General features: G+C 40.3%; 1 protein-coding gene across 1 annotated transcript; it reads left to right on the top strand.

Annotated features, from left to right (window-relative positions):
* Positions 1–1931: 1931 nt before the first annotated feature.
* On the top strand, positions 1932–11378 carry UHRF1 (ubiquitin like with PHD and ring finger domains 1; the record flags this gene model as incomplete). The annotated part of the gene is made up of 15 exons (XM_082495354.1): positions 1932–2195; positions 2941–3113; positions 3531–3746; positions 4615–4721; positions 4905–5091; positions 5835–5958; positions 6046–6153; positions 6961–7065; positions 7943–8049; positions 8872–9034; positions 9137–9274; positions 9661–9772; positions 9890–10047; positions 10332–10430; positions 11128–11378. 15 exons carry the CDS (start codon positions 1932–1934, stop codon positions 11272–11274), a joined length of 2208 nt encoding a protein of 735 aa, XP_082351480.1. The 3' UTR covers positions 11275–11378.
* Positions 11379–12186: the final 808 nt, after the last annotated feature.

Genomic DNA, 12186 nt, shown 5'->3' with positions numbered 1-12186 from the left:
GCTGCACGTTATAATTAGCAGGTGTGACTGTAGGATATGGAAATACACCTCCACTAGCTCTAATCTAACAAGCTCGGGTACCAGTAGTAGTAGGAAAAGAGCCTTATAGGAATATGTAGCATCTCGGAAGGGCTTGTATTGCCTCGTTTCTCGTTAGTATAGATTTGGGTGCCATAATTGCCCATTTGTGGTTGTAGATAAAGTGATATGGGAGGATTATTCCAGGGCATGTACCAACTGTCAGCCTTGCTTACACAGACGTCTGTGCAGATAACTAAGGTTAAACCGATTTTCACTAGAAGTGGTAGCTTTTATTCAGTAAGGATGCACTTAACTTCCAAAGAGAATTCCTTGATCCAGTAGTTCTTAGTTTACGTGTGGTTTTAGACAGAAACATTTACCGAGCATGATCTAACCTCTTGGAGTCATCGTTCCCCTGCTGCGCTCATTTGTGCTCTATCTGGCTCTTTGAATCACTAGAAATGTTCAAATTCTTATTGGTTAAAATTTTAAAATTATGTTCGGAAAATAGTCATTAATTAAAAACCTGCCTCTTTTGTTAGAGACACATCTTCAGGCGCTGGCACTTCTTTCAGACTGCCCTTTGAACTCTGTGGCTGCGTGTCCTGTGTGTGTTCTCCGCTTTTCCATTTCTGGTTGCACCTGTTGTCACTTGTGTTCCTCAGTGATAACCACTGCTGATAACGAGACCGTATTTGTGATATTGTCTCTTTGTTAAGAAGCAACAACCGATTTCTGGTTTGTTCTTGTGTGTCTCAAGGAGTTTTTGTCTCTAAACCAGAAAAAGTCCAGATCACTTCCTGTACAGTCAGATTTCCAGGGATTGTTCCATAGCTATTTTATGCCATAAATCAGAATTGAATGATCATAGTGATTCCTGTGAAGTGTAAATTTTTGTGGTTTTACTCTGTTTCCCCCTGATAGAGAACAAAGCTCTGGGGATTGCTTTTTCTGGTGGTTTGGGCTGGAAGGGGATGATCATTTCCTGTATAATTTCTTAGTCAGACTTTAAATATGTGGTGAAGCTTGTCTAAACTTCTGACTGCACTGTGGTCTCAAGCATTACATTTTAACTCTAAAATGGTAGTGCTCCTCTGAGTTCTTGAAAGGTAATTGAGAGACCTATTTGGTCCTCTGTAGTTCTCTTACTTTTTGCAGGTGTAGGATCTTGATTTGACTACACGCGGTGCCAGACTTGCAGAATAAACTCTTAAAATATGAGAGGGTGTGAAATTAGGATGTGCCTGGCTACGCTAAAAGTGATTGGGTGGTTTCAAGTTGAATTGAATCTTTTTTGATTTTACTTGCAATGGAAAAATTGTGTGCTTGCCCAGAGAAAAGTAGGTGATTAACTCTTTGGCTTCTACTTAATCCCACATTTAACAGAGCGGTGTTGTAACGATAATGTGGAACATACACAATTACAGTGTAAAGACCCGTCTGCATTACTATTTGTGTTACGGGATGTGTCTGAATTAAAGAAAAAGGAACTTTAGGGTTTGTAGGTAAAGTGGCATTATATTTAAAACTTGATAGAATTTTAGGGGACCTGTAGTTCTTTAAGTCTGTCTTCCCGGAATTGATACTTCTAGGGAATATACTGCAAACCATCTCAGTTCTCATGGAACTCTGTGACTTAATCTGGGTAGCGAGTCTACCGCAGCATGAAAGTCTTGGTTTTCTATCTTGTAGAGTCTGTAGAGAGAAAAAAGAACATTTTAAATAGTAAGAATAACAATCTATAAGTAACTGTGATGCCGAGGAACTGCCAAGTTCCTTGATCGTTAATGGTTTTCAAGCAATGTGGTCTGTCTTGGCGCATAGAGACAATTACAGCCTGATGGGCAGTTTTGCGTTGGCAAACCTCTGTGTAATGAAATGACCAGATTATTCTGATGCTTTCCCTGTAGATGGAAGATGGGCACTCCCTTTTCGATTACAGCGTTGGACTGAATGATATTGTTCAACTCTTGGTCAGACAAAGCCCAGCAGTGCTTCCTGCTGTTAGCAAGGAAAAGGATTCTGAACTCTCCGACACAGACTCTGGCTGTGGCTCAGGCCAAAGCGAATCCGACAAAAGCTCTCACAATGGAGAAGGTGCCATGGAACTGGAGGGACAGCCCAGCACAGCAGCACAGCCCGACTGGATTGACCCGGGATTCGGCCTCTATAAGGTGAGTCATTAAAAAAACTAAGTTTACTTAAAGCTGCACTTTGGGAGGGGAATTGTTTCTCTGTAGTTGAGACTTTCTGAAAAGCTTTCATGTCACAATTGTGTGGGTGTTTTCTTTTTTACTTAGACCCTCCAAGAACAAACAAAAAAAATGCCAACCAACCCACAACCAATTAAATGCAACGTGGTGTAGGTCAATATATTTTATTTTTCATTTTATCCTTTTGACTAAAACTACAGTATGTTAATTGTTTTAAAAAAAAAAAAAAAGCATTCAGAGTGCTTGTTTTAATTTAAAAAATTTTCCCAATGTTTTTGCTCGGAGTCATTGCATTTGTCAAAGCTGAAACTTTCTTGAATGAACAAAAGAAAATCTCAAGCAGCTGTTCAGAATCATTTTGCTTGTCTGTTTCAATGGATTTTGTTACGGATCTAGTGATGTCTTTGCCAGACTATGAGCAAGGCAGTTCTGAAAGTCTGTCGTAGGCTAATAATGGTTTGTACTAGATAAGAAAGCTGTTTGTACATGTGTCAGCATAGAATGTATTTTTAGCCTTAGAGGTTCAACCTGAGAAGACGGTAGGGGTGCACAATGGGATCAGGAAATCAAAGGAAATCTTAATTTTTAAGATGATCTGTTAAAGGTCTTAATAATGGTAAAGTTCTTGAGGACTTCAAGTAGACTTGGAAATTAATGCTTAATTTGAAAAGCCATTTTGATGAGCTGTGTACCTTGCTTTGTGTAGATCAATGACTTGGTCGATGCTCGAGATATGAATATGGGAGCGTGGTTTGAAGCCCAGGTTGTAAATGTAACCAGAAAAAAACCTACAAATGAATCAGCTGACAGTTGCAGAGATCCCGATCAGCCGACAACCATTCCTGAAGAAGATGTAATATACCATGTGAAATATGAAGAGTGAGTTTTGTTACCTTCTTGGCTAATAAAGTTATTTGGATCATGATGTTGCTGGGAAGTTTTATTGCTGAGATGCACAAGGTAAAATAGAACTGGGCCAACTCAGTAATTACATTATTGAGCCCCGTTAACTCTAAGTTTGTCTTACAGTTGGAGTTCCAATTGAAATTCCAGTGGGCTGCAATGATGTTTTTAGAAATATGAAATGCCGTTATCCAAGTTTTAAATGGGCTGCAATAGTAGCCAAGTTAGACTGCTTGATTCTGGCTGTGTGTGTGGGGGAGAAGGGATTTTACTCTTGATGGTATTCTTGTACACGGCACGACATAGATTATTTAATTGACCTGTCTCACTTAACCTGTGATGTTGAATCTGATTTTTCTTCTCTGTCCCTCTTTGATTCCCTTCTACTTCAAGTTATCCAGAGAACGGAGTTGTAGAATTGAGTTCGAATGATGTACGGGCTCGTGCAAGGACTATTTTGAAGTGGCACCAGCTAGAGGTAGGACAGGTGGTGATGGTCAACTATAATCCCGATGAACCAAAAGAGAGAGGTTTTTGGTACGATGCGGAGATTCTGCAAAAAAGGGAAACGAAAATGATCAAGGAGATAAATGCAAAGATATTACTTGGGTAAGCAAATCCATAACGTGGAATAAATTGAACTCCCCGACTCTGCTTAAGCTTTCATGAGGTCTGAGTGACTCTGCTGAAAAAAACAATGCAACAAAAGCGGTGCAACAGCAGTGCTGGGGAGGGAAGCTGTGCTGTCTGTTTTGGGTGACTGACTTTGCTGCACTTTTGATTAACTTCCACTGGAGGGATCGGGCAGTTCAAGGAATAACAGGGCACACTGATCTGTAGGTTTGCATAGTGCTGGGAGGATGCAAAGCCCCATACTCGCTAAGAGACAAAGAATTGTGTACTCTATTAACTATCCATAATGGTTTTACAAAAACTTCACTGTAATATTTTGTGCTAGATATGATTATGTGGACTGAAGCCTCACTTTATATACAGTTTTCTCCTAAAGGAGAAAATGAGCCTATGTGTAAGGGACTCTCAGTCCAGGGGAAAAAAGTATATATGTATTTTTAAAGCTTCAGATAAGTTTCATAGCGTTGCCAGAATATTCCCTCTTTTTCCTCCTGATGCAGTGATTCTGACTTTATTCTCATATTTTATAGTTAAAGTTAGTTTGAAAGGAGAACAGTTACTAATGGCAAATTGCATGCTACCAGTACATGGATTCTCATTGAGACGAGAGGGGGTACGCTTTAAATGCATGAGAATGATTTGATTTGTGGTGCTGCTGTCGTGCCGCTGTTCAGATGATGTGATGCTGTAACAGGTTGCTTGTGATACAGGACCAATACCAGACCAGTCTGCATTACTGGTGTACATGCACAGCTGTGAATTCATGTTGTGAGATGCTTTCAAAGTCTGATTATGGTTTCTTTTTTTTTTTTTTTTTTTTACTTTTATCAACTTCTCCTTATAGGGATGCTGGTGACTCCTTGAATGACTGCAGAATTACATTAGTGGATGAAATCTATAAAATTGAAGAACCAGGCAGTGCTTCTCCAATTAGTGCCGGTCCATTAAAACGTGAGTCTATTGTGTAGTTCTTGCATGTCTCAGTCTTGCCCTGTGGTATTCTGCTGATTGTCTTTGTGAGGATCAAAGGTCTGAGTTCCAAGACACTTGTAGTTGTGACTTCTTTGACCATTTCCAGCATGTCTTGGCACTTCCTGGAGTCTGAAGTAGACTGTGGTTTCTTTTTGCTAACAGGACAAAATGGACCTGTGTGTAAAGCTTGTAAGGACAACCCGAACAAGACCTGCAGAATTTGTGCTTGCCATATCTGTGGAGGTAAACAAGATCCAGATAAACAGCTAATGTGTGATGAGTGTGATATGGCTTTCCACATCTACTGCCTCAACCCTCCCCTTGGTAGTATACCAGATGATGAGGATTGGTAAGTCCTGAGTACGTGTGTGGCACTGCAATCGCCATCCGATGAGGAGCAGAACGGGAGGTCTAGGGCTTCATGCTGCCCTTAGGTGGCAATATTGTGACTGTACGAGGTGAAGAGGTGTTTGGGTGTTTTTTGGGTTGGTTTTTTTTCTTTTGGTAGGACTTCATAGCTTTTCTTGAGCATCAGTTTAGTGAGAGTATGTTTTAAGCCAGTGGCTTTCAAACTTCTTTTCCTAGTTTGGGGAGCTATATGCCCGTTCAAAGCAAAGTGCAGCTACCCGTAAACTGAATGCAAACCTCATGCCAGGAGGCTTAACGTGTGTAATGGTTTTTATGGGTCGCTTACAAGCAGTCCACAGGCCCCATCACTGTTATTAGGCTGGTGGTATATACTGTTTGATACATGAAATATATATGGTAATACATATATAGGGATAGAGAGGGAAATACATCTATCTATATACATATAGATAGTGAAATATACTGTTTTATGCCTTGTGTCGTGTTTCAGGATTTTCTACAATGTTTTTATGATACAGCTGGTTTCCTGACACATCTACGGCTTAGAAGATTGTGCAAGGACACTAGTTAATACTGGTCTAATTCCAGTAGGGAGAGTTGTTTCAGTGTCCTGTCTAGTTTCACATGAGGAAATTGTAACATTGTAACTCAGTATGTTTTGAGGAAATTCTCTGTTAATTTAAAGCTTTGCTACAGTTAATTTTCATTGACTGGTGACTTTAGGTATTGCCCTGAATGTCGAAACGATGCAAGTGAGGTGGTTTTAGCTGGAGAGAAATTAAAAGAAAGTAAAAAGAAACAAAAGATGGCATCTGCTAATTCATCCTCGCGGAGAGACTGGGGCAAGGTCAGTTCAAAAGCTATTTTATTTTGAAGAATAGTGTGTGTTACTTCCTTGTAATTCTTGGCTGATCAGTCTTGCTCTTTGAAACAGGGTATGGCATGTGTTGGTCGCACAAAGGAATGCACCATTGTCCCCTCGAACCACTATGGACCAATTCCCGGGATTCCAGTTGGCACCATGTGGAAGTTCAGAGTTCAGGTATGAAGCTGAATCCTGGACGGAGGCCCTGTAGGGAAAAATGGGAATGATCCAGCTCTTAGGAGAAACCTGAAACAGTTAATCTTGGCGTGTATGTCACTGGATGTGTAAGTGCAGAAAAGAAAGAATTCTGGCTTTGTCTAGATCAAGTGTTCCATAACTAATGCTGTATTGTCCAGGCATTTCAGGTGTTTTTTTTCTTTACTGCTTTTTTTGGTGACTCAAAACACCCAAACCCAATGTATTTGTTTCCAGGAGTTTGTCCTGGAGATGTCTAGTATCTCCCACTTGTTCTGCTGGTAAGGGTCTCTGTCAGGTGCCTAGGTATATCAAACAGGTTTTCTCATCCTGTTAGAAAATTGGGAAAGAAAAAGCCCTGAACTTAATCTTCATCAAGTATTAGACGAAGGCTGCTATTGCAAGTCTTTCAAAACCAATCCCCTTATACAAGCATTTAATTTTAATACCTACATTGTTCTAAAATTCCTGGAGCTTTGTTCTAAAATTCCTGGAGCAATCTCAGTGAGAAAGATCCAAATTTCTAAATTAACATCACAAAAAAATATACATGTATTCAATTTACTGAAATATGCAATGCCTTATTTTGTAAAAGCATTCTTCTTTTTCTTTCTTCTACCTGAAGCTTTTTAGAGGATAGTGGGGAGAATACAGTTTCATGCTGTAATATATGCAAACCAAATCTGAAATAGTACTATTAGTTAATTTATTTCCAAGACTGACGGGTAGTCATATTGTTCATAGCCTGTTGACAGCAGTTGCCTTGCAAACTTTTTTTTTTTCCCCTAGGTGAGCGAATCTGGTGTTCACAGGCCCCATGTAGCGGGTATACACGGCAGAAGCAATGACGGCGCCTATTCCTTGGTTCTGGCAGGAGGCTATGAAGATGACATAGTAAGTGAATCTTGATTATTTATGTCTGAGAACCAAACTAACTTGGTGTGAAAACAAAGACTTGACCTTAATTACTTTTTACTCTATATCACACATTTACCTATCTTGATGATACTTACATTCTTCAGAAGAAAACTAGGCAAAGGAATACTACAACCCAGTAGTATGTGCCAACTGGAGAAACGGGATCATTGAAATTAAATTTAATATCTATATGTCAGCTTTTAATCCAGGAGTCCTTAGCTGCCTTTTCAGGGTCTCCATCGCATCCACAGTTTGAACAGTCTCACGGTATATGCTGCCAGATCTTCATGTGTCAGGGGAGTGTTCAGAACAAAACAAGGGACTAAAGTCCTGCTTCTGGATACACCTTTTGGTTCTGCTATCCAAACCTAACTCATGCTAGCCTGTACCAGGCTCTACTGCTCATTCTTCTTGCAGATCACCAGTGCATTCTTAGCCTGCACCTCTTCACCCCGAATCTGGGTTAAATCTCATGTAAAACAGCCCCAAATCTCAGTAGCTGTTCCAAGTCTTAATTCAAACTGCAAGGTCGTGTAGCAGTGCGAGTGCTGAAGCATGAGTTACATCATCCTTCTCTGGAATGTGCCTCTGCACTTCCAAGCAGATCCAGTGTGAGTGGTGTGCCGCTCAATTGGCACAGATCTCTTTGCACTGTTAAGGTGTGTGCCAAGACAACAGTTGTCACCCTGACTCTTCTCTCTTGGCAACGTAAGGGAGGACCACAGACTGAGTCTAGGAGGAAGCATCTTTCCCTTTTTCGTAATACCATATTAAAGCTACATGATTAAAAGTCTCTTCTGCTTTTATTGAATTACTTTTGTGAATGTGTCGAAACCATCCATATATGTTTCAGGATCATGGAAATTCCTTCACATATACAGGGAGCGGAGGGCGTGATCTTTCTGGAAACAAACGCACAGCAGAACAGTCTTGTGATCAAAAACTCACCAATATGAACAGGTCAGCAACAGTCGCGCTCTGTTCCTAACCTTAGTAGCTGGCAATTGTCAACCTGAAAAATTGTCCTGTTTCCAAAAGAAATAAAGTGGAAAAACTTGTCAAAATTAGGTTTTGACTGTGGTGTAGGCTGCAGTTCAGTTGCACAATGTCAATGCTTCTTACAGTGGCCTATTAATGAAACAGAATTGTAAATAGTTTTAGTCTTACATTTAATATTGACTGGAACTTAGGAACAGAACAGTAAATTAGTGTAGATGGTTTCATACTCCCTCCTGAAGACCTTTGCAGTCACTGGTCACCTTGGGAGACCAGATCATTTGTAATTCTGAACCAATACTCTTGCAAATAAGCGTGGACTTGAGTGGAGGAGGTGGTCCGTGCAATTACATTAAGGTAATGTAATGAATAATCAGCATATTTTAAATGTGGTCTCCAATCAGGAGGCTCAATTACCATCTCTCAGAGTTCTTAGTGTTATACAAGATACTTGAAAGTGTTACTAGTTAAGATAAACAAACAAACAGCCTGGCTACATCCTTTTTCCTTGGAAGAGATTCAGAAGGGGCCCCTCCCGTACCTGCAAAGAGGCAGTAGCGTCCAGTTTTTCAGTAGCCATTGCTGTGGTTCAGTGCAATGCCAGTACGCCGCTACTCTTAGTATTGTACTCAACTGTACCAGTGCGCTGCTCTGAGTAAAATAGCGTAGTTTATTACTTCTTAGGAGCTGGTTTACCGTGTGAGCTTTGCTTTGCTCTGTCCTCCCTCTGATTCTGAAGAGTTCTGCCTGGTAGATACATGAAGTTGATTGGACTTTCTCTTGCAGAGCTCTGGCTCTAAACTGCAGCGCTCCCATCAATGACAAAAACGGAGCTGAAGCCAAGGACTGGAGAGCTGGAAAGCCAGTCCGAGTCGTGAGGAATGTAAAAGGAGGCAAACATAGCAAATACGCTCCTGTAGAAGGGAATAGATATGATGGAATATATAAGGTAAGGAGGATTTGAATTCACCTACTGGATTAGGAAAAGATAATTTGGTTATGGCCAATGGGTTTTTATAGTGTGTGATGGACCTGCATCTGACTCTTTCAGGTTGTGAAATACTGGCCCGAGACAGGGAAATCTGGATTTTTAGTGTGGCGTTACTTACTTAGGAGGGATGATGAAGAACCTGCTCCTTGGACCAAAGAAGGAAAGGACAGGATGAAAAAGCTTGGCCTAACAATGCAGGTACTCTTTTGGAACATCACCAGGGTTCCCCTGGACCATGTACTGGATGGATAGCAGGAGTTCTTCTATTGTATGTTCTTATTGAGGATGATCCTTGTGTAGGAATAGAGACAACCCCCCTTAGACTGAGGGGGACACAAGCGCTTTCAGTCTTGTGGGTTGTATGTTTTCTTTTTACATCAGGAGGCCAAATGGACAAAACGCGCTTTATTGTACAGAATTTCCATAGTCTGAATACGAGCTTTGCAAGAGCAGGGATCTATCGCTTAAAATAGAGAGCCCCTGGAACAGTTCTCCAGAGGTTGTTCTTCTGAGCTGTGACAGTCTATAAGTCTGTGAATGGGCGTGTTTGCATTGGATGCTTTTTGTTTTGTGTTTTCCTGTAGTATCCTGAAGGGTATTTGGAAGCTGTTGCAAACAAAGATAAGGAAAAGGAAAATAATGAAGATGATGAGTTTGATACCCCGGGGAAAGGAAAGAGGAAAAGGAAATCAGCAGGTTTGTGGAGTAGGCAAGTGGATATAGAAAGCCTCGTAGGTTTTTGTGCATTTTATCTAGCTACTCTTTTCTTGTTGCTTTTTGTTTGTTTGTTTAAGAAGTTGTGTTTTCTTTCAGGTGGGGAGGAAAAACTCATTACCTCCCCTACAGGGACTCCAAAGAAAACTAAAGTTGAGCCATACAAGCTGACATCTCAGCAAAAATCTCTTATAAAAAGTGATGAAGCCAATGAAAAACTGTGGAATGAAGTACTAGAAGCTCTCAAAGATGGACCGGTATGTCATGCTTTTCTTTACAGAAATAAAGTAATTAATTAGTGTACTATCCCTAGACACTGACGTCTTGGCTGGATAAAGAAACAGCCTCAGACCTATAGCGTTTTCTTTCAGTGTAGACATCCACAGCATAAATGTCAAGTGCTGTATTTGAGGTCAGTAAGTAGGATAAGAACTTAACGTGACTATTTTTTCCCTTGCATTTAATGTGGGGTGGCTTTATTTTTTCCCTATATCTTTCAGAGAGTAGTAGCAGTAAGTTGATTCACGTGTTGTCTTTACAGAAATTCCTAAATAAAGTTGAAGAGGCCTTCTTGTGTATTTGCTGTCAGGAGGTTGTGTTCCGGCCAGTCACAACTGTATGCCAACATAACGTGTGCAAGGTGAGCGAGCGATACAACGCTTCTGTGGAGTTCTGTGGGGCCAGCAAGCCCTGAGCTGACTTGTTCAGTGGTGAGAGAGGCGGTGGGGGTGTATCTGGGTTTGGGATTTTTTTGCCAGTAGTTAGTCTTTTAGCGTGAGGCAGGTTTATATTTTAAAACTTCATGATTTGATGAAGGTTCTTTGGCATAGAAAAGTCTGTGCTTTAATGAGTTCCACTATTGTAGTGCTACCATCTGATTCTTTTAAAAGATGACGAGGGCTTCTCTATGGGCTCTGTAGTGCTGCTAGGTGATGCTGACGGATTCCGCGGGGTCACAGAGAGTATGGCATCTTGTTTTGGTTTTTTTGAAGAATGACGTGAAGTATTTTTTGTAGAAGCTCCAACAGTTTTTAACAGCTGCAGGGGCATTCTTGATCTTTAGAAATTTAATGGACTGAAACAACTCTACCATATACCAAAATACTGTGTCCATGACTAATGTGCTCTGTTGAAGTGTGTGCACTACTGCACGTACCGAAGGATGTTTTCTCTCCAGCTGCTGGCCTTGCATTGCTCTCGGCCTTTTGCGGCTCTTGTCGATACCTGGCTGAACTAGGATAGGAAAGGAATCTCATTTTCTCCATTGTGGGCTTTGTAGAATAAGCTAAACGGCACGTCTCTGTTTCTTAACCAATTATTTTTTTGTTCTTCACCAGGACTGTTTGGATAGATCCTTCAGAGCTGATGTGTACAGTTGTCCAGCCTGCCGCTACGATCTTGGCAAAAATTATACCATGCAAGTGAATGAGACACTGCAGACCATTCTAACTCAGCTCTTTCCTGGATATGGCAATGGACGGTGATTCTGTAAAGCACTTCTAATTTTCTTTTATTCAAACTTATTAATGAGTTTTCAATGGGCTTAATTTAAAAAGAAAAAAAAGTAGTCTGTGTTCTCCCAGACCCCTAAAAAAGTTTAATGTCTTCCTTGTTTTTAAAAAAACTATAAACTTCAAGGAATATCCTTTTGTATGTTCGTGGGTTTTGTTTTTGTTCTAAATGTTGAACTTTGCATTTTTGCTGCCCCCCACCCTCTCAAAACTGCCATTCATCAGCACAGAATTTTTTTTTTTTTTTAAATAGATTTACAAAGTGCTTCCGGTAAGGCTGCTAACGATTATGAAAGTTCTGAGAGTGCCCCCTCTCTTCTTCTTTTTTCCTTCTCTTTTTTTTTTTTTTTTAATTAAAAAAAATGGCTTGGTTGCTAGAACAATCTTCAGTGTTTGGGGATTTGGCCATAACAGCAGACTTGTGCATCACCGTGGCAGCATTTTGATGTTCAATTTGTACAAGATGGTTCCTGGCTTACGATCTTTTTACCACAAATGGGTATTCGGTTCTTGGTGTTTTTTTTTTTTTAAGAATTGTTTTTTTTAATACATTTGACAAACCTATCAAAAGCCATTTCCTTCTAATTTTGTAGATCGGGAAAAAAATAATAAAGCTGTTTGTGTATAGCCAAGTGGTTGGAGCAATATGAAGTACTACCTCAGCTGGACTTCTTTCTTTTTAGGGAACTACTTGTTCAGCCAGGTGCTGTCTTCTATCCAGAAATGCCATTGTGGAATATACTAAAGCCATTCTTAAGTGCCTTTTGTCCTTTTCTGAAAGACTGGGCTCCGAATCACCATATATATATTTTTCATAAGCACTGAATTGTTTAAACTTGCCAACCGGATTTTATTCTTTGGGTAAAATATAACACTGTAGCTGTA

Source organism: Vanellus vanellus (genome assembly GCF_965231255.1).
Source record: "Vanellus vanellus genome assembly, chromosome: 25".
NCBI lineage: Eukaryota > Metazoa > Chordata > Aves > Charadriiformes > Charadriidae > Vanellus > Vanellus vanellus.
Note: the sequence above shows the minus strand (reverse complement) of the source record. Positions and strands in the feature narration are given on the sequence as shown.